General features: G+C 44.1%; 1 protein-coding gene across 10 annotated transcripts in view; it reads left to right on the top strand.

Moving 5' to 3' along the window:
• The window catches only part of SEMA6D (semaphorin 6D), a 209,300-nt gene that overhangs the window by 162,812 nt on the left and 23,775 nt on the right, over positions 1-22,713 (top strand). For 6 of the 10 annotated variants that reach the window (XM_030955301.1, XM_030955307.1, XM_030955309.1 and 3 more), the window contains exon 1: positions 14,331-14,636. The exons of 2 other annotated variants lie outside the window; for them this stretch is intronic. In XM_030955301.1, the coding sequence (XP_030811161.1) occupies positions 14,559-14,636 (78 nt within the window). In that variant the 5' untranslated portion in view covers positions 14,331-14,558. Of the gene's footprint in view, positions 1-14,330; positions 14,637-14,803; positions 14,858-15,120; positions 15,257-22,713 lie in introns of those variants that run through there. 2 more of the 10 variants (XM_030955306.1, XM_030955303.1) reach the window with 2 other exon arrangements.

The following is a 22,713-nucleotide window of genomic DNA, read 5'->3' on the forward strand; positions in this document are numbered from 1 at the left end:
AGCACCTGGGTCTGCCCTGGTTCTGGCAGACTCCTCTGCCCCAGCAGAACCTCAGGGCTGCCCAGCACACTTTGGGAAGTCTTCTGGCTCATCTCATCACAGATGCTGTGGTCTCAGTCATGAAAACTGCTCAGTCTGTGTCAGTGGTCCTTGAGTGCATGTTCATGGCTCAGCCACCTGCAGATGGAAGGGAGCATCCAGGGAATTCAGCTAAGCCACAGGACATCACCCTGAAGCAGCTACCAAGGGCTCACACACCCTGCTCCATCCACCCCTTGGTGGGACACAGTGTCTGACAAGCAGGTGGTAACAAACAGCTTGAGGAAAGTTGCATCTGCTTTGTTAAGAGAGCATGTGTCTGAGCCCTGAATCCATCTTTCAATCAAGTCTTTAATAGGCAAATGTAATCCTGAAAATTATATTTCTGAATAGGACCCAGTAAAGGAATAGATGGACATTTAGATTTGGTTTAGAGTGAGATCAAACCAAAGTATTCCAAGTGCTGTTAACAGATCCCATGGTGATGAAAGCAATCACAGTTACACCAATCAGTTATGAAGTTTGAAACTGGCCAATCTCCTTGGCTAGTTTAACTTGCAAGGTTGAGTCTATCTGAACAAAGAAAATCAACAGTAAACCAAAGAAAAATCTCAGGGAATCATGTATCCAGTGTTTACATTTCCATCCCTTGCACTGGGCTATGATAAGGGAGAGACTAGAAAAATACGGATTGTAAAATACAATCTTATCTTGCTACTCCCCTTTTAAGATTGATGAGTTATAAAAGCAATTATCCAGAAATGTTTTTTAAAACTTGTCAAATACATTATTTGACAAATATATTAATAAATCATGTATCTAGTAACAAACTGCATGAACTCTGAAAACTACCTCATCATTTTAAAACAACTTGAAAATCTCATTTCATCCATTGATGAATCACCTGCCCACATTAGCAATAAACTGGCACAAGTAGGACAGAGGCATTTTTATCTTTCAAATCATATTAAGTGCATTTCAGGACACTTTACTAAATTTAAGCAAAGGCAAAAGAAGGCACATGTGTATGTGTTGTGAGATAGTGGAAGCACACACATAGATTTGGGGCAATTCTCTACACCTGTGCAAACTGCCACTGGTTTCTCTGCAGGGACTCTCATCTGCACAGGGCGTGGTGGAGGTCCACAGCTGAATCTCTCAAATGATCCCCAGCCCACCTGCAACTTCTGAACTGGGAAAAAAACTCAGTCCATTAGACACCCAGAAAAAATAGGTCAAACTTTACATTCTTATCAGCAACTTCAGTCTCAAGCAGTCAGGTAGCTCCATGCAGACAGCTCATGCAAAGAATCTGTGTCACCTCCAGTATAACCCAATGGATGTCCTTTAGGAAAGGGCCCTTCCTCCTCCCATCCAGGTGGCACACCTTAAGGTTGAGAAGCTCATTGCCCTCTCACTCCCTTCCTCCCTCTGGCTAAGGTCTTGTCAACAGATGAATTTGATAAAAAATGACAAATTTAAAATCCATATTTATTTAACTGTTTGTGTAATTGCAAAAGTTCTTGTCCTGCATGTTTGACTGGCAGTGGCTTTCAGACCTGGTGGATGCTTCAACTGGCAACTCTTTTTTGCCTTGTACACTGCTCAGGATGCATTGTCCCTTAATTGCGTTGAAATAAAATGAGCAGAACCAATCCGATTTTCCAAGGTTGTGGACTCCTAGCTGTGTCCTGGACTGTAGCACCAGGTTGCTTTGCACTGCCAAGGGATGTACATTGTGTGCTTGGTTTGCTGCCTGAGCAGTGTGTACTGAGCTCCTGCTGGCTTCTCAGGGAGTTCCTAAGCTGTGGCCAAACCCAGCTTCACCAGGTACCTCTCCAAAGAAAAGATAAATTCTCAGTTCCTTGCAGTGTAAAATACAGCCATTCATGGTACATCTCCAAATCATGGTCAGCTCATGCTGCTCCTGTTTTCCACTATGAGTAAGCTTATCATACTGCTGTGCTCTTTTTCTGCCATGTACTCATCATTTGCAGATGAGATGGCTGCAAGTATGATGTCTTGGTGAGGGAGAAATAGTTCAGAGGGCCACTGTGGTTATCACAAAAGTTTCATCTGGAAAAGGTTTGGACTAGTAAGAAAGGAAAGAGAAAAAGAAAAGAAGAGAAAGTCCTTTATTCAAAATTAAATACCCAAAAGCATGGCTTTTGGTGAAGAGATGAGTGGGAGCCCGCTACTTAGTTTCTCAGAAGTTTCTGCAAAATACAAGTATTGCCTGCTGGATCATTTTCTCCATTTCACAGTCAGAATGTCAAGTCGTAGCTGAAAAAGGAGCACAAATCTTGGAGTCAAGGTGCACATTCTCTTACTTTTTCCTGAGCATTGTTCCAGCTCATCTCTAGTCGTTCACAAGAAGCCATACCATATATTAATAGACAACTTGGCCTTGGAACTTATTTTGCAGGTTGTGTTATTGCATAAACACAGAGATTCTTTGAATTGTATTCTAATTGTAATTGTATTCTTCTTTAAAATATATTCATCAAAATACATCACTGTAAAATTACTGAAGCAATGGAGGAAAAAACCTACAGTACTGCTACCCCAAATTCTACTTTAAGTATTGTGCTGCTCTTCTGTGAAATTCAGTGTTCTTGCAGGGATCTAACAGCTTTTCCATATTCTTTCACTGATGTAGGTAGTCCAAAAGAAGCAATCACACCTTTAGCAAAAGTTGGTTTAATTTCCATGGGACCGTGGGCTCCAATCTGCTAGGACCATCTTAACTCTTTTTAGTGCAGCCAGCACTAACTGCTGTTCTTTGCTACTTTTCACCTTAGACAGACATTTCTGGCTGAGTAAAGTGGCTGTAATTTATATCTGAGCAAAGCAGGCCTCTTGATTTGGAGCACTTTCCATGGGTGTAAATGACAAGCCCAAGGCAGCAGCAAATCCAGCCCAGGAGATACAGTTAGTCCTTTCCAGGGAGCTGGGGAAATGAAACCTTGATTATTGTGATGTGTGCTGGGTAGATGTTGCAGGCTGTGTGACACTTTGCAGGAGAGGAGAAGTTTGGTTTTGCTGAGCCATTCAGTGCCTCATTTCCCACACCTGGCGTGTGACAGGGGACACCAGGCAGGGATCCCTGCGCTGCCCTGCCCTGGGTGGGAGCCTTTCCACAAGACTTCCTGCACCTCCCTTTGGGGAGGGCTTTGGGAACCTCCCAGATGTGCAGAAACAGATGATGTTAGGATACAATCGCTGTGGTTCTCGGTAAATAAACTTCTGGGAAATGGCAGTACCCAATTAGATGGCAGTAAAGATTTTGTTGTTTCAGTTTTATGCATGTTTTAAGACAAAATCTGCGATGAACTGCATTGTGTATGCTTGCACCAAAATAAAGAGGGTAGCACAGCATATAAATAAGTTTAGCATTAGACTGGTATCTTTTTCAAATTATGACTCACTAACAGAATTTTACAGCAATTTGATTAGAATTTTACTGCATGGAGGACTCTTTTGCATCTGTTTCACTGATATCCACCTTTTAAATTTTATTTAATTTGTATTGATTTTTCCTGCACTTTCATAAGCAGGCATCACACATCTGAGCACGCACAAAAATGATTACTTAAGTGATGATTTTTAAAAAATGGATGTACATTAGCACATGAATGATTAATTCCTTTTTGTGACTACAAGCATCCAGGCTATGGCTGAGTAAAATATTGATGGTACAAAGGAAATGAGCTGTTTCTTAATTTAGTTTTGTTCTGGTAACGTGTAACTAATGTTGTTCCCTTCTAGCAGTATGCATTTAGTGACCCTTTTAAATTTTAATACTTAGTGATAGCTAAACTAATAGTTTCATGGGACATATAAGACAAGATTTTGAAAAGATGCAGATAGAGCTTACATGCTTTAATTTGAGACTCTGTGAGACATATAACACAAACAGGTACCACAGAAGAACCTAGATAAAGTCTCCCCACACAGGCTGGCATTTCACTAGAGAGAAGAGGCTTTTTTTTGTACAAGGCACATTGAAAGGTAGAGACTTCATTGTCATATCAGTCTCACGAGGCTGTGGCATATGAATCCCAGTTCATCGAGGCCAGATGCTCTTGTGAGGCACTTGAGAGTGTGGGGATTTCTGAGGCTGGGACAGAGTGACGCTGCAGGACTGCTCTCTCCACCTGGCACGTGGGCACCTGTTTAAATGGAGGGAGACTGGAGCACTGTGATTAACCTCTGCTGGACTCCTGCAGCTCCACTCAGAGGTACCTACATTGTGGTTTTTCACTGTTCCATAGCTGTTGAGGTCTTTCTGGAAGTTTTTGCCTTGACTACAGCACCCTGAGGTGTTCTCCCACATATTTGCTACTAAATGCCACAGTGAGGAAAAAGGCACTGAAAGCCAAGCACTGCTTATGTGATCCTGCCCACACCTTCATTGCAGAGCATGGCAGGCCAGGCTCACCCGGCCCAAACTTAAACCTGGTGCCAGTGGAACAGAGCAGGATGGGCTGCAATTCAAACAGAAACCTTTCAAATACTGCGTAGATGTGTGTGAGCAGCAAGGTGTGTAAGGACACAGGTTAAGGTAGAGGACAGCTCCAGGCTTTGACATCCTCAGATGGGAATACAACCTTGTTACTCAAGGTTGATATCCAGACTGGATTGCTGGCACTGCCTACCCCTGTCCATCTGCTGGAATGGCACTTTGCCCACAGCATGGTGACATGCCAGGTTTCATCTGAAGTAGGTGTCTTCTAACAATGGGTTTAGAAAGCAGCCTGTTGAAGACAGCAACTGACACTTCTTTCTTCAGCAGGCTATTTTTGGAGTGGGAACACTTGTTGGCAGCAAGTGCAAAGGGCCTAAATCAGTTTCTGCTAGTCAGCTGCAAAAAAGAAAAATCTCATTTGCTACAGTAACAGAAGGTTTGGGCTGAAAAGTAAAGCGATTGCTTCCATTTGCTCTTGCTGGCCTCACATGGGAGTGTTTATTGTGGATACCTAATCCCACTTTATCAAACTGCATGGCAATTGCAGGTGAGAAGGGAAAAAGAGGAAGAGGAAAGTATTGCTTTTGAGACAAGAAAGGGTGCTGCTTTGTTTAATTTTCAGCCATGATCCTTTGATATTTTCCACTGCTGCAATGGATATTATATGGTAATCCTGCCAGGACATTTTATATGTGAGGAAGAGTTTGAGGGTTGGCTCCCCAGGATGACATTTGAAAAGTACAGTTCATTTTTTTTTTCTTTTGGCATCTGAGAGAACAGAGGGATCTTCACTCAGTCCCAACAAAAAATCAAGAGGCTTTCTGTCATCAGGTCTGTTTGAAAGGTTTTTGAAGATCCTAGGGAAAACACAGACTTAGTCACTGTCAAAAGTTCATGAAGGGGTGTAGATCAGAGAGCAAGTTAACGCATGCAGCTCTCCCGAGTGCCATTCTGGATACAGGACGCCTGAAACGTGGGCAGGGTGTAAAACCACATGGCTTTAAGAGCAGCCCAGATGGCCAGCAACCCCAGGAACACATGCACATGTGCTATCCTGATCCTTCTAGGAAGGATTTGGAATCTAAATTGTCAGCCTGACATCAGGGCCATGACATTACTGATGGGCAGGACTGATAGATGATTCACCTTGCGCAGAGCTCCTTGCTTGGGTCTGTAGTAAGAAGTTATATGGCCTCTTCTGACATGTCCAAAACTTATCTGAGCCTAAGTCCTGGCAGTGTGATGTGATGGGAGTCCAAGGCTGGCCATGGCCCTGATCTGCTCTCCAAATCCCCAGTCAGCAGTGGACAGCCTGCTTTCTCCCCTTTACTGTCTCCCCCCGCTCTCCACTCCCTTCCTGCCCGGGCAGTGCCTGGCCTGGGGCAGAGCAGGGGCTGGCCAGGTGGCAGGGAGCCTGCTAAGCCTGTGCCTCATGCAGCTGGTCTCACATATGGAGAGTGTTTCTGCATGGTCTGGCTACACCTCAGGGGGAGACCTTTCCATCCCTCTCTGGTTTGGTGCTGAGCTCTTGGCCTGGTGCACATACATGGGTAATAATGGCAGGGAGAGAAATTACCAGCTAGGCATTCTCTGCCAGCGTGCAAAGTACGTATTCACAAAATAAGCAATCACTGAGATTCTTCTAAATGTGGGAAGCTGTTCAGGCAGCATCTGAAGTACTCAGATAAAATATCCACGTCTGAAACATCTTTTGATAAGAAAGCTGAGAATAACCTGTAGTTATCTTTGGCCATTGGACAGTAGAGGCTTTATTATAAAATTATTTATTTGCTGTAACATGGCTGCTAAATCCTGGCACCCTGTTATGCAACTAATTAAAAAAAAAAAGTCAAATCTATAAAAGGAGCTGGAAAACTTTGACTGGAACCACGAATACTGTTTCTTCCATTGCTTCCCAAGTAGTGAACCACTTTTCATGCCCTCCTCTTCCCCACAAAGACACAGAAGAGAGGAGATCTGTAGCTAACAGCGACAGCAGCTACAACTGCATCACTCCAAGCAGCAGAGGGAACAGAGTGCCTGCAGCAGTCTCTGTGATTTGCCAAGAATGGAGATGTCACAGCTTACTCTTTTTTCCAGCTACGTCAGATAATAGTGTTGGCATTCCTACCTGAGCCTGTTTTTCCAAGTCAAGCACCATCCAGAGTATTTAGTTATAACTTGATTATTACTGGCTGTTGCTTTGTTGTGTGGTTTTGCAATGTTAATTCTTCCAGTATGCGATGCAAATAGGAGATTTTGTAGGATAGAATAGGTGCCATGGCTAATTTATATAGCCTTGGATCCAAAGTGCTTTCTACACTTTTGACCCCACGCACCCCCCTCTCCTAGACCAAACCTCCTCCCTTGACAGCTCCTTTGCATGACTGTTTCCTGCATGAGTTGTCACAGACAATGGTATTTCCCCAGACTCTGTGGAGCTTTGCATCACTCAAGATTAGTGGGCTGACATGCACAGTCATACAAGCAGCTGGCATACTGTGATCAGTGAGACAATGTGGGGCTGAAATGGGCCACCTATCTCATTGTCACCTGCTGTCACCTCAAAGGTGAAAATGTGTCATCTTGCCTTCTCCAAAGGAAAGCAGTAGGGTATGTCCCTGGATCAGTGACTATATATAATATACAGAGAATAGTATAAGAATATATACAGAGAATAGTGTGTGTGCTCACCTTCCATAAGTGGAAATTTTTCTTCTGCACAAACGTGCAAAGCACAGAACAGAAGAGAGGAAAGGTTTTGTGGATGTGTGAGAAAGGTTTCATGGATGGCTCTGTCACAGCTACTCAACAGAAAGGATTTTGCAGCCCACAGCCAGCACACAAGAAGGAACACTGAGGTACATCAAAGCTAGGAGTCATTTTTTTCAAACAAACAGTAATGTTAGACAAGGCTGTAGGTGTCAAAAGACTAATGAAAGGTAATCACCTATGTCTCAAGAACAAAATATCCTAGGCTGAAGTTAGATACTGAGATGTCAAGGGGCACACACTAAGCGGAAAGTCAGAGTAATATGCCAAAGGCAGCAGCTCCTGTCATTACTGAATGTGTGTGGGCCATGGACTTCACTGTGTGTCACAGAGGTAAAAGTAAAGAGTTTGATAATCTTTCTTCTAACCTAGGATAAGAGTGTACCCTCTTGCTGGATAGGAATGCCATGTGGTAAGGCTTTATTTCAGAATTCATTCAGATACAAATTTGCAAGCAGTTTGTTTACCTTTCTATTCTTAGTAATTACTGGTATTAACTATTTTCTAAGCACCCTCCCTACCTCATCCAAGGATAACGTCTGTCTGATCCTTTACAACTGTTTCACTGTCACCCAAATGAGGCAGGGTTTTGGCTCCTGAGTCAGTGTTAGGCTGGACAGCTGCTGAGCTGTGACAGCCCAAGGAGCTCCCTCAGGCTTGCCCAAGGGGGATTCAGACTGTACTAAATTACATTCTTAGAGACTTATTTAAGGCCTTAATCCATGGAGTTATATTTGGTGGGACAGTGAAGGAGCAAGGTTTATGTGTGTCTGTGTGTGTCTGTCTGCACATGCACACATGTCCAATTACTTGTTTTCTGTAATACTAAAACCTCCATGACTATAAAATGTCATGAGCTGCTACCTGTGGACTCACCTTTGTGTAGGATGTGATTGTTTGTGTACGAAGTCAAGCTGATTCATGTTGGATTTTATGGACTCTGGAATGAGTAACATGATACAGATCTATAGATAAACTAATCTGCTGGTATTTATAACCAGTGAGCAATTGCTTCATCCCTTTGCAAGTTTTGAGATGTGACAGTTACAGTAGAAAGTAGCTTTACTGTAGCTCTGAGCTGTTTGAGAACGTGTGTGATTGGCTACATTTCTATGGGAATATTTGATTTACCTTAAAGAAAACATCAATCATGTCTTTGGTCATTCTTATTGATAGGGAGTAATTCTTCTTCTTCTTGGTCAAGTCATAAAACACTTAGAATTCTGAGCCCAGTGAAGTAAATAAACAGATAAAATCATCTGCTCTCATCCTACATTATCATGTAATTTACACATTAAAAAAAACAGTGAAATAATGGAATGTTTTCAGGCCTGTTCCTGTTCTGAAGGTCAATGGGTCTCCACAGGACAACAGGGACTCATCACACAGAATCAATTACAGGATTAGGTAATCCCCTAAAATGGGACTGAAGAGTGATTTTGTGTAACAAAAGTTGCTATACATAATATATAAATAAATAACATTAAGTGTCTTGTCATCTTGTGATTATATGCCATGAACACAGATTTGTTACTAATACATCTTTTCATCTGTCTATGCCTGGAAAAGGCAGCACATTTTACTACTAGTGAGGAAAAGTGTAGGTAAACACTGTGATGGTGAATCTGTACTGAGTAGCAGTATGACAAATGAAATTTTGGAAATTAAAATTGTAGGCTATGAGGAAGATCACCTATTAATCTTGGAAGTGTGCCATTAAATCTAATTACAGTATTTTGATGATATTGCCTTAGATGTTTTGAATTAATTCCCCATCAAGAGATGGGTGCTGTAATACACCAAACTGAAAAGCTAATAATTGTACAGAAAACGGAGTTTGGTTTGCTTTCAATCATTCCTGCAGACATTTAAAGGGCTGAGGGGAGTGAGCAATACCACGGCTCCATACCTGGACCCAAAGGGCACCATGGCAATGCCTTCAGCTTGGCTTTGGTGTTGGCAGCTCTCTGCCCTGTACAGCTGCCCCTCACTGGGATCATTTTACAAGATGATTCTTTTGCAAGGACCAGGAATTAATCATGTTTCACTATTGCAGTGATCCTTGCGAGAACCACTGGCCTGAAAGAGTTGGTTTTTCAAAGTTAAGCCTGATGGGGAGCTTACAGGCAGGAAAGACCAGTTTTACAAGACTGTGCCCAGTTATGTTTATTGCTTGAATCCCTTTTATTAGCTTTGACATACAGTCATCCAGATTTCACTCCAAGCACACATTTCATCCAGATTTCACTCTAGGCACATTTCAAGTTCTAAAATACACAGGACAACACATAGCAAACGTTGTGTCTGTGTCTCTTCTGTCTTTGCTGACATGGGGTTCTCTCCACAGCCTCAGCAGAGGAGGAGTTTCTGGCTTTCCACTCTCTCAGGTTCATCTGCACAGGATCCTGCAGGATCCCTGCTGGCTGACCCATGCAGTATGCTGACAAAGCTTTAAAAAAATTATTTGTTTTCCAGTTATTTTTATTCATTACTGGCACATCTCCCCTGCCTCCCCAGAGCACAGATGGGGGAACTGGAGAGCCAACACATTGAATTTCAGCCAGACCTTTGCCTGAGAGCAGCTATTGGATTTATCACTTAAATATTCAATATAGAGGTAGTTCTGTGGGCTTCTCAAGGCAAATTGATGTCACATTATGGTGGGTGGTCATGAATAACAGTTGCCATTTCTTCCACCAGCCAGGAAGCTAAATCACACAAATGAAAGCACATGCAGATGCTGGTCCTTTACGTGTCCAGAGACAGAACAAAGTTGCCAAGTTGGGGTGCACAGCCCAGCATCGGTGTTGGCAAAAAAATTATCACTACACCTTCAAGTGACAGGCATACAGCCTGAGATTTCTGCACATCCCTCTAAATGAGGAGGAAGATTAGAAAAATAATAAAAAGGGAGCAATGATGTTGCTAATGGTTGGACTCAATGATCTTAAAGGTCTTTTCTAGCCTAAATGATTCTATGTTAAAGTGAATTCTTGACAGTCAGAAGTGCTTTAAACACGACTCTCAATACAGCACCCAAGAAAATGCTGTAAAAAAGTGCTGGAATTGTTTTCTCTCCTCCCTATATTTTACAAAATGGTAATTGCCTAAAAGCACCTCCTATAATTTTCTGACAGCTGTCAAGGGTGAAAAGAGGGGTCTCCCATCATTTGGAAAATATGAGAAAATTATCTTCTCTCTTTTAAGCATTATAAAGAACTATCCTCATGTGATACCTTGGATACTATTTACACGGATAAATTTATTACATCTTTTCTTAAACTTACCCCTCTTTAAATAATACTTGACTTATGAACAATTATTTGTCTGTATCAACACAGCACAGGCTTGTTATATTAGCAATTTGCTATTTTTGGCCACTTGGTGTAAATCATGAGCAACAATGTTCTGAAATGTCTCACTTCTGACTTGCATTGATACTGCTACAAGCTCAGGACTCAAAGAAGGAAAATGGTTGGCTCAGCTTTATTGCTTTGCCAGCCAAACACTGGGATTTTCACCAATATCCCCCCTGGCAACAAGGTTTAGGGTGATTGAACAGGGATATGATTTAAATGCTCTCAAGGCCGATTAAAGACCCATCTTCTCAGGATCTAAACCATGGGGAATGAGTAGCTAAAGAAGGGCAACACTTACAGAAAGGGCTCATGGAAATGGGGTGCTAAAGCCAGGAATGGTTGGCATCCCTCTCACAGAGGTGAGCAATAGGAAATATGGGATTCTGCATTGTGCAGGCTGACACCATAATGGGTTATCAGTTTCAGCTTATGTGGCTTTAACCTGTTCTGGTCATGAGCTGTGAGGCATTACAGCTTGATCTTCCTATTTTCTTCATTTATGTTCTTAAAAGTCCAAAGGAGAGAATTCTCCACCAATCAATAGAGATAAAAAGCCAGTTTTCCTTGGACATTGTCCTACATTTATTCACATATTATACATGCCTGCCCTGCCCTGTGCAATGGCTCCCCGGATATTGAGAAGACAGGAAGACACATAAAACCAGAGCTGCATGAAAACAACTTTTCTGGGCTGTTAATACGAACAACTATTATCAGGCAGACAAATGTTTACCCTTTCTGTGGGAGCATTACTCATTGAATAGCACCTTAAATTGTCCAACTAATTTTATTCACTCATAATAAATAAATTCTATTCTCTTTTACTATCAAACTTAATTACAGTAAAGGTAAGTCATAACATCGCACTTTGCAATTTAGATTTAAGGATAGTGAATATAAAAACTGCATGTCTACTTCATCAGGAATTATGTATCGATCCTTATTAAATTACTTCCCAGTTCCTCTATGCAATGCCTTGCAGTAGGCAGATGTCTGTATGCACTGGCAGAAAAAAGGGAGGAAGAAAATATTTAGCTAAAACAAAATGACTCTTAGGCTATAACATCATCACTTCTTGGCACTGCTGTGATTTGACCATCCCTCTGTAAATGACATTTGCTGTTTTTATTGGAAATGACACAGCTTAAATGAACATGTCCTCAAAATATAAGTTTGATATTTCATTCAGAAACCATTGTATCCGTGCATTTGGATGCTGAGTCACTGATGGAGCTCTGGCTCAGCCAGGGGTAAATTGTCAATTCCATTTCCCTCAGTACTTGGTATTTCCTAGGGATGTGCCATTTGAGCTAACTTTTCCCAAGCTACCATGATCTGAAGGTGGTTTCCCAAACTTGCAAACTGCCCTGCACTGTGCACTGGCAGTTCTTCACTAAATCACCATGAGGCTGAAGTGGTGATGTCAGTCAACACACCTACTTGCTGAAATCAGTTCAGCCTTGGTTATAAACCCAGTGGAGGAATTCAAACAGAATGAAATGTCTGATTTAAAACCAGTTTAATATTGTCCATATTTTAATGAATAAAAAAACCAGTATGTTGTTCTAACAAAGGGTGCTTCTGTTACCAGTAGGTAAATTTTTAACACTTTGCTTATATTTTCAAATTCATGAACAAGAGTTGCTCAAGTGTGTAAAGCACTTAGAGGGTGAAAAGTCCTTTGGACAGTAAGAATCACCTGTAGATCCTACCCATGAGACCAGGTGGGTAAGTGCTCTGTTGCCACCTGGGACACAGGGACAGTCTCATTGAAGCCAAAGCTGGTCCCCGGGCTCTTGGGCTGACACTCAGTCCATTTTATTCTGCCTCTGTACTTTCAGATTCTGCTGATGTGTTTCTTTTGCAAATCAATCATTCTAGAGGTAATTAACATTTAAAAGCCAGGTTTCTTTTAATTCCATTAGTATATTTGTGACAAGAAATGTGTTGGCAGAATCCAAAGGTTAAGAGTTACAATGAAGAACAAGTTTTAGGATAAATGAAAGTTAAGGCCTAAAATAGCCTGACAATACCCCATTAATCTGCACACTATTGACACAATAGTGGTCTGTTGTGTCAATGAGGATTTAAGAAGCTTTGCAGCACATGTTACTGATAGTTTATCATATCAATAGGAGCCTGCATATATTTGTGTTTAAAAACCTGTGGCTGTGTAATTCCCTGACTGCACACATATTGTAAATGCACATACTTTAAATCCTTACATAAAGTGGTTCCTAGCCATGCAGCAAATTTTGAAATGATAATAAACTACCATATTTAAGCGTAGACACAAGGTATTAGTCTTGGCTGTACCAAAATCCTCTAAAATGCTGTACTTCTAGCTGAAACCCTTTGCCCTATGGGAATGCGATCTCATTCTCAACATTGTGTCACCTGCCTAATTGAAGCAGAAGGAGATTTAAACCATATTAATCTTTCATCCTGATATATGGAAACCTTGAGGGAGCTTGTGGCGTGGAGGTATGGCAGGGAAGAAAGGTCGCTTCCCACAGGCTGCCCTTCTCAGAGCAGAGGGGAGCACACAGCCACAGCCCCAGCAGTGCCAAGGGGTGGGTATCCAACACCCCCCCAGCAGGGACAGCAGAACGACATTGAGGAGTAATTTCTACATGGCAGTCACAAAAGGTGTGTATTGAATGAAAATATGAGTGGCTCTTCCAGTACTGCAGTTTTCCTGGCTGGCACTACTATCAGGAGTTTCAAAAGCCAAGGAGCAAATCCCACATTTTTAATGTCCTGGTGTGGGTAGCCTGCACGTAGGCACCCATCCATACCCATCACAAATCCCCACCACAGTGGGTCTGCTCCGGGTGTCTCACTTCCAGTGCAAAGGCCACAGAGCTATTCTGTGAAACAAATCCTTCTTTTGGAAGCACTTTCAGCTTTGTTCTCCTGAGGTTGTGATTCAATTCCTAACCAAGCGAGTCGTCTCGATCGTGGCATTTTCATGCACTGTGCAAATTTTGATGCTTTTCACATTAGGGCTGTTCATGAGAAAGAGAAAATAATGTCCTTACACCTTTAACCAGGCAGCAGCTCCTGGGGTGCCACATAGCTGTGCTGTGTTCGCTGTGAGGAAGCCCATAATGATCTTGCCTTTAGCCTGTCACCACTAGGAAACATCAGAGAGAGACAGCCAAGGGGGACTGAGTTGCCAAAAACGTCCTATTCCCATGGCTGGGAGATTTTGTTGGCACCATCTCTAAAGAGAATTTACTATGGGCCAAATCCTGGCGCCCTTACTTAGATGAATCAGTTCTCAAGAGGCAACGCTCCCGCTGTGAGTGGTGCGTGCATAAAAACCTGCCAGATCAGCCCAAATGCTGCTTGGGAGTATCAGTGCTTGTCTTCCAGAGGGGTAGGAGCACTGTGGGAAGCAACCAGCCCAAGGCTTTGCTGTGGAGCCAGTGCTCAGCTCAGGGACAGGAATTTGGGAGCTGTGCGTGAATGAAGGATATATTCCCCAGCAAAAATCTTTGAATTACTTTTGCTTGGATTTTTTCTTATTTTCCATTAAAAAAAAAAAACAAACCACAGATGAAACAGTTTGGCAAGTAATCCTTTTTTTTTTTCCCTTGCAGGGGCATCCAAAATACTCCATGGTACTTTGAGCCTTAATTAATTTATCTTTCATGTGAAGAAAAATGAATTAGTGACAGCTATTTCCTGGACTTCATTTCTGGGATTAAACCCTTTGTTTCTGGAATATCTGAGGGGATTTTGGACAGGCATTTTAAAAGATGTCATTTCAAGGACATCCCCCCAGCACCACACGCAAAGTACTCGTCTGCAAAATCGAGTCCCATTAGCCCGCAAAATTGCATTACTCGCAATGACTTTTTCTTCCCAAATAGAAATGAAAATTGCTGTCTTAAGAAGCGAAGGTGGCGTCGACGATGAACAAAACAAATTCTCGATGGCTTCGCTCCAGCTGTTTACCTCGGCGGCCTCGGGGCGGGGGCAGGTTTGCCGAGGTGGGCTGGGAGGGGTAAAACTGCGGCCGAAGTTTGCCGGAGCTCCGCGCAGCCGGCGGGGCCGGGGCCGGTGTTGGTGTCGGGGCGGCGCCCGGCGCTGCCCGCGGCGGGGGAGGCGGAGGCGGGGGGGCAGCGGCCGGGGCGGTGCCGGTCCGCCCCCGCCCCGCCATGGCGCGACTCGCCGAGCTCCGCCGGCGGCCGCGGGCCGCGCTCCCGCTGCGGTGAGACCGAAAAGTTGTGCGCGGTGCTGCCGGGGCGCGGGCCGGGGGCTGCCGCGGTGCCGGCGGCGGGACGCGCGGCGAGGCGCGGGCGAGAATAAATCCATTCGCGGGAGGTGGAGGCGGGGGTGGGCTCTGCCGGGCGCGCCTCCCCCGCGCCGCCCCGGCTCCCAGCGCAGCGCCGGGATGGGGCGCCCGGCGGGGGACGGCGGGCGGAGCGGGCCCCGCCGGCGGGCGGCGGCCGCGGGCAGCGGCGCGGCGGCTGCAGGTACCGGGGAGAGCGGCCGGAGCGCGGCGGCGCTGCCGAGCGGAGCGAGCGGGAGCCGGCGCCGGCCGCAGACGGGGCAGCCGAAGCGGAGCTGTCGGGTTTATCCCCGGCGAAGTCGCCCCGGGGCGCTTGGGGTGAGTCGGGGCTGGCGCCGCGTCGGGGGCTGAGCCCGGCCGGCCCGGGGCTCGGCGCTGCCGGCGGGGCGGGGAGCCTGGCGAGCCGTGATTTACGGGCTCCCCGGCAGCAGCCGGGCGCTGGGAGGCAGAGGGAGCCGCGTTTCCAGCTCCCCATCAATAATGGATGGAAACAAATACTGGAGTCAGTTCTGAATTATCCCCGTGCCGCGGCAGGGGCAGCTCCGCGCCCGCCCTCCTGTCGAAAACAATGCTCAGGTGCGGAGCGGGGAAACTTTTTTTTTTCTGAGGGGGGTGGGGGCGTTTCATCACTGCAGAAACCGATACAGCTGCTTTCAAGGAGTAATTAGAAAGGGTTTAAAGCCTTCTTTATTATTTATAAGGATGAATGGAAATGAAAGGTCACACAGATATATCTGGGTGGCTATTACGCCTGTATTTTAAAGGGCTGTGGGGTGGTTGTGGAGGGGTTTTTTATGGCTGTTGTGTTTTATCTTGTGAGTTGAAAAATTGGATTAACTGCTTTAGGTTGATGTTGAAAAAATTGTAGTTTAGGTGGAAATCCCACTTGTTAGCATGAATATAGCTGGTCTTAAATTAGTGGGCTTCTGCCAATCTCTCGGTTGTTTCTTTCTTCTGGTCAAGATTATGTCTGTAGCACAGGCATTAGCCTGTGAGTAATTTGAGCAAAATTGAGCCCTCAGTGTGTAAAGTCATTTGTATTTGTATTTGTGTGTGGCTTAGAATACATTTACTTTTGAGCATAGCAGCAGCAATGATGGTTCATAATGCTCACATATGTGGCACTTGCTGTACAGATGGTATTGTAGCTTATCCATGTACACACACACACACGCTTCACACATAATGTGCAGGAATTACAGCAAACTTCCTCCAGAATACTGTTCAGTGCTCTGTAAATGTGTGGCTTTTTTTTCCCCTGGTTATTTTCTTTGGGGAAAAAAAAAGCATGCATCCTTACTGGGATACCTTTGTGCTTCAAGTTGTTGGTCTTACTAACGTTCCCTAAATATTATTTGAAGAAACAGCTTCCTACTGTCTTAGAGGCATTTACTGCTGGTCTGTTGCTCTCACATACAGATACTTTCACAGAGAATTTTCTGAGGTTCTCTCCTTTTCCCAAGTCCAACAGGAAGCTCATTGTAAAGCTTTGCAATTACTTTTGTGGCAAAAGAGAATAGACGTTTTTCCCAGCTTTATTCACACTATAAAATTCTGTGCACCTCTGAAGTCTACTTGAGTTCCTTTCAGTAAATTAAGCTGTATGGAATCATGTTTAATGTTGTAAGTGACGGGCATATTTTGTTATGTTGGCAGATATTGTATAAACATTTACTCTGGCTTAGATAAAAACAAATTGCCAGCTTAGTGCTCTGATTTCTTCTCTATATAATTGTGAACTTCTGCAGTTTTTGTGTTAACTAATATAAAGCTCAGGGTTTTTTTTAAATCGGGAAGGAAAAGTTTGTAGTAAGAATTTATTAGGATTCTGAATTATGTAGCTCAGATTTGTTTTCAGAAAGGCAGCCAAAAAAGTATAACCCAGAGGCTCTACGCTGGTTTATTTAACCAGCTTCTCACTTTCATCTGCACCTTTAGTTACAGTGAACCTTCCTCCCCCATATCCTGCAGTCTGTCACTACCTGCTCTCCTTTATGGTGAGATGCAACAGAGATAACATCATTTTCTAAATGTGCTTTGTGTGATGCAGGAGTGTGTGCCAGGAATACAGTGCTGGCCCTGTCAGAGCTCCACAAACCAGCTGTGTGGCTGCGGGTTTTCCCCCCAGCCTCCCGCGCCCTTTGAGCTGGACCATCTGAACGTTTCTGGGAATGGCTGAGCTGAGCTGACTGTTAGAGCAGATATTGCAGCCCCTGGAGCCGCCATAACTTTGCTGTCTATTTATGAAGAGCACATTTACATGGAATGCTTAATTATAGATGCAATTCACTCAAAGTTGATCTTTGATCCAGTCGGTCCTGTCATGAGAGGTGTGTGAAGGAAAAGTCTACCTTGGAAGTTCAGTTCAAAGTGTATATCTGTAATAATGTATCTTCTGGTCTTACTACAGTTGGTCGCATTCAGATTTCAGTTCTGAATTTTTATGGGTTTTTAATTCTTTCACAACATTAGTGCACTCAGCACAGGACTCAGTATCCCCTGAAGTCAGGTGTAGCCAGTTAGATGGACAGAACCTGCACGGAAATGTTGAAATGCTATGCATGTTTGTTCTTCTGAAAAATAAAAAGCGGTTTGAAATCTGAAGTCAAGTGGAGATCAGGGATGAATATGGTCAGTTTGCATCAGGTGTGGAAAAGTGGTATGACTGAGACTGTTTCAGTTCTAGTCTTTTTTGGTAAGACAAAGGAAACAGGTACTTCAACAGCTGCTGTGCCTGTATAAGCTTATGTGGAGCCTACTTATGTTGAAGTCTCTGATATTTTTCAAGCCTTAGACTGTGTGTTTGCTAACTGAACAGAAGAGATGATGGTTGATTACATACTCATATGTTAAACATACCTCTAATTCCAGATTGATAAAATCAGATACCTTTCCACTTGATAAAGTAACATTTTTTTCCACAAGTAATTAAGAAAAGATGGAATAAGGCATATTACTGGCATTGGGTAGCACAAGTTATTTTCAGTCTTAGCAACTCTGTATGTAATTAAAACAGTTCAAATGTTGCTTTCGTCAAAACTGCTGCTCGAACAGATGATCCCTTCTTATGCATCCGATAAGCTACTGCAGTTACTGTTAAAATCCATCTAAGCCATTTTATTAAGCTGTTATTTGTTCTGTGAATAGCTGCCAGCCTTGAGTTCAAAAGAAAGTGGGTTCTGATTTGTTCTGTGTCACATGGAAGAGGTGTGCAGTGAGAAAAGTGTTACTGCCCTTTCCATGCTGTTTGTGGAGCTGTGTGTTGTCTGCCATAGCCTGCTTTCCCTCGTCGTGGCTTGACAGTAATTACAGTGCAGCTAATATCAGAAGTTGGTTCAGTTTATTCAGACAGGATGACTGTTGAATTGTCCCACTTCCAAAGTCAAATGTTTGTGTTAACCACAGAGATCAAATCTGCAGTGCATATATACAACATATGAGTAGTATTGATTTCCCTAACTTTTCTTTTCCATTCGGCTTTTGTTAAGTAACCCAGATTAGCATTTTAACAACCCTGAAGTGAACTTCTGCCATTCTCCCTGCTTGGACAGTGTGTGTAGACCATCCATCATCCTGTCCTTGGCCACAACAGGCTACTGGCTCCATAACCATTTGGAGCTACACAGAAACCACCCGACTGTGAACAGCACAGCTGGCTACAGCAATTTTTTCTTCCACGCCACTGGCAGCATTGTCTGGCTATGGTAACTAAAGTTAACATCCAGAACATGAAGTTTCTTTCATTCTGGTGCCCCTGCCCAGCCCCACTGCAGCTCGGTGTGCACACCTGCAGAAGGAAGGGCTGCAGAATAGCTGGGAGGAGTGAGGCAACCGCTGGACTCTTGCTTTTCAGGGCTCCAGTTTGGAGACAGCAACCTGTTGTTTGGAGTGGGATGACATTAACTCTGTCCATACTCGAGAGGGAGCTTGCTGGCTGCATCCTGTGTGTGCTCAGTGTGCAGACTGGGGTGAGCTTGGGAACTGCCAGCTACAGAAACAGAGCTTGCCACTTTAACTTAGCCACACAAACTGCCAAGGAGCACAGAAAGAAATGGAGAATTTCGGCTGTGTATTTCACACATTCTTGTAGAAGCCTTTTTAGTTCCACAACGGAAACCATGTGATTTCACAGGATCTGTGCCCAGACTCTAATACTTGCTACAGATGCTTTCCTTGGTTTGTTTTGCAGATCTATGAATGCAATAGGAAAGAAGTTGTTACGGCATTTGTTGTTTTAATTCTGACGCGTGCTTTGAATGACAGGTAGCCAGCAGGTGAATGTACTTGTGACTCTATATTGATTTTACTTGTTGAGATTTTTGCATAATTTAAATAAATTGGCCTAGCATGGCTGTCTGTCATGTGTGAGCCACTGCTTTCTTGCTAGAAGAGAACTTTTGCTTTCAAGAGCAAAGGAGGTCAAGAGGTATTAGTGGGAAGGGAGGGGCTTGGTGGGGAGTGGAGGAGCAAAGTGGTGGTGGAAGAGGAGGAGCAAGGAGCTCAGGCAAGCAAGTGACATTTGTTCTGTCCAGAATGGTTACAAACCTTGTAAACGAAATCAGTCCCTGGACAGCTTTGATTTATATTCTCACACAGCAGATTGGCCTTGGTCCGCCTGACCTTGGTAACATAACAGAGGTCGTATTTGCACACAGAGACTCTCCCTGCAGAAAGGTTTGTTGTTGCCCTTACTTTTTTTTTTTACCCGTTACATCTAAGAGCCAAATCGCAGCCCAGTTTCTAATTGGATGGGCACTGGGAAAACACAGAATGAAAGGGATGGATCCTGTTCCCACAGTGGGTGGTTTAAAAGAAGAGATGGCAGATGGGTACAATCGGGCAGTGGCCTCTAGAAGCAGGAGAGCCATGCTGACCTGCATAATCAGCGGCTGTGCTGGGGCAGACCCACCTAAACACAGCCGAGCTGCGTGTGTTGGGGACAGGGGGCACACAGGCTCTGGCATCAGAGGCAGAGGGGAGCTTTGAAGAGGGCCTGGGATGAGAACGAGGAGTTAATTGGCAGATGCCTGCTAGGGGGCTCTTCAGATGTGTGAGGGACTGCAGGGAGGCAAACACGGAGTTGCTCATCTGGAAGGGTAGCGAGTGAGTGGCGGGGAGCAGCATCACAGACTGGCTGCCCACCAGCGGTGGGAGTGAAACCTCAGAAGAGATGAGAGCTGATCAGCCGGTCACTCAGCTCAGCTATTACTGCAACAATAGGCTTTTCTTAATGTGAGCTACATGGTTCATCTTTATTTTACCAAATGGTCATGGCAGCTGGGACTCTGCTTTCTCAAGCAGTGGTAAAGGACCAGCTCACACCTATGTTGGGTAGGGCCCTCCTCAGAGCTTTATTGTGGTGTGAAACAAAAGGTATTTCCCTCAAGTGCTGCTGCCTCTCTTCCCAGGCGCTGGGGGTGGGCAGGGACTGCAGCACCAGCGCAGAGTGTTGCTGCTATTTCTGTGTCTGTCTATCATGACAGATGCACTTTGGGGTTGAAAGAAAATCTTCATGCTTGTATATCAAGCCCTTGTTTATGCTGTGCCTCCGTTTAGGTACCCCCTTCCCATGTTGTGTGAACCCCTTCGTGTCCCATCGGGCTGTGTAACCATTGTGTTTTGGGAGACCATAGAGAAGAAAAATGTGTATTTAATTTTTAAAAACCTCCATGTGTAGTTAAGGCTAAGTATTGAAATTTTAGATGGCACTTGAATGTAGCCCAGCATGAGGGAGCGCGGCTGTGCCTGTTGGTGAGATGGTAGCCAATGCCAGAAGGGGCTGTGCAGGCAGTGTGGGAGTTCCCTGAGCAGTGCAGCTCCCAGGAGTGAAATACCACAGCACTGCCTGGTGGGTCAGGGCCCTGTGGAAACAACTTGAAGCAGCCAACCTGGAAGGCAGGAGATGGCCTTCTGGCTCTTCAATAGTTGTCCAAGAGCCAGCTTTGGCACCCCTTGCAAATATAGCTCTTGTGTGTATTGCCACCTGGGGACGAGTGCTGAAGAGAAGGGAGCAGATAACAGAGGAAAAGCAGTAGTGGGAAAGCTGTCAACAGTGTGTGAACAATGTCCCCAGGTGTCTCATGAAAGGAGTAATAAGGGAGGGGGGAAATAATCTTGCAGAGTTGAATGGTTTCCTTCAATGTGCAAACTTCTCTCTGTGACAGTTTCTTTAACCCAGCACGTGTTTATCAAAGATTAACACCGAAAAGCCAGTAATTTGTTTTTGCTCAGTAAATCATATTTTCTTCATAAAGTAAAAGCTGTGTGGATATTTTTAGCATTATGCAGTTTTTTTCCTTGATGATAACCTCAGACAAAAATAATCAAATTTCATGCTTTGGGGATTAATCTGATTTCCTGCGAGGGTATGGATAGAATTTTTTTTTGTCTTGCATACTATACAGGTTTTACTGTGAGAGTGGATTATGGCTTTTCCTCCCCCTGAAGCATCAGGTTTTTATCCTCACCAAAAACATAACAAACACTGTTCATGGCTGAACAGTGGTCTTCAGCAGCAAGCTGTGCCAGCCCAAACCTAAATATTTGGTACAGAGGGGTAAGAAAAATAGACCTGCAGATGTAAATAGTGTGGGGGATAGGTATGATTATCTTGTCATGTTGTTACACTGGCTAATATTCCTTGTGACAACCCAAGGATTTAAGGAAACATTGTAATTGTATTGGCGATCTGGGGAGGCCAATGTGGAAGAGAGAATGGAACAGGCTGTAATAGAAAGCTTTAAAGCCTGAAGTCTTGTTCCTTGATTTGGCAGAGATTTCCTTCTGACTTTGATTCAAGCACTTGCAGTCCATGTGTTACTGATTTGAATATATTTTTTTTAAATTTTACTCTGAAAGGTCTGATCTGTGACTTCTCTGTGGCTCACAAGTCAAAATGCCGAAGTATTGTGATGCAAATATTTCCCTGTCTTGCAGATTCAGTGTTATCATGAGATGATGGAGCACAAGTAAAGCAGAGAGGAGGGAGAGCTGAGCCCAGCATGGCTGCATCCAGCTGCAAACACTGCCATGGATGGGCTCTGCAGGTTGTGTTTGCTCTGTGCAAAGTGGGCAGTTCTGTGGTGCAGAGTTCCCCAAATCAACACAGGGATGTGCCCAAGCTTGGGACCCAGAGCAGAGAGAGCCATGGCACACATTTCACACTCCTGTCTCCAGCCCCAAACTGGCAACAAATAGGTGTAGTTTCCCTTAGTGCATTTATGTCAGTTTAATAACTTCAACAGACTGCAGGGCCAGGATTCAGCCAGATCAAATGCTGCACTAGTACATCTGATTTCTAAATACATAAAAATAATTTTTTCACCACTACTCTGTGTTTCTGGTAAGCCAGAAAGACCCTCAGCACAGGCACCTCTCAAGGTGTGTCCCTGTCCCTGTGACCATGCCCAGGGTCTCACACGTGAGCACGGTGTTCCCCCCCTCCCCTGTGAATATGTATATACATACACATACAAACACACACTTGGAGACTACAAAGGCAGCAAATGTGATAATGTGATCCAACTGTTCAGTGCTAGGCTAGAAAGGAGGATTTTTCTGCCATTATGTGAAAATTTAGCGTGACTGGAACAGAGTCTGCATTTGATTAGGCAATTTAAGAAATGGAAGAGACTTCATACTGTAGGGCAGTGCTGCAAAACAATTGCTCGGAACATGTTCTAAAATTGGTTTGCCTTCACCAGATTTCCATGTGTTTCTGCACGACATCTCAAATGAAAGTATGAGCAGTCACGTGGCAAGTGACAACATTTCGG

The sequence above is a fragment of the Camarhynchus parvulus genome, chromosome 10 (genome assembly GCF_901933205.1).
Source record: "Camarhynchus parvulus chromosome 10, STF_HiC, whole genome shotgun sequence".
NCBI lineage: Eukaryota > Metazoa > Chordata > Aves > Passeriformes > Thraupidae > Camarhynchus > Camarhynchus parvulus.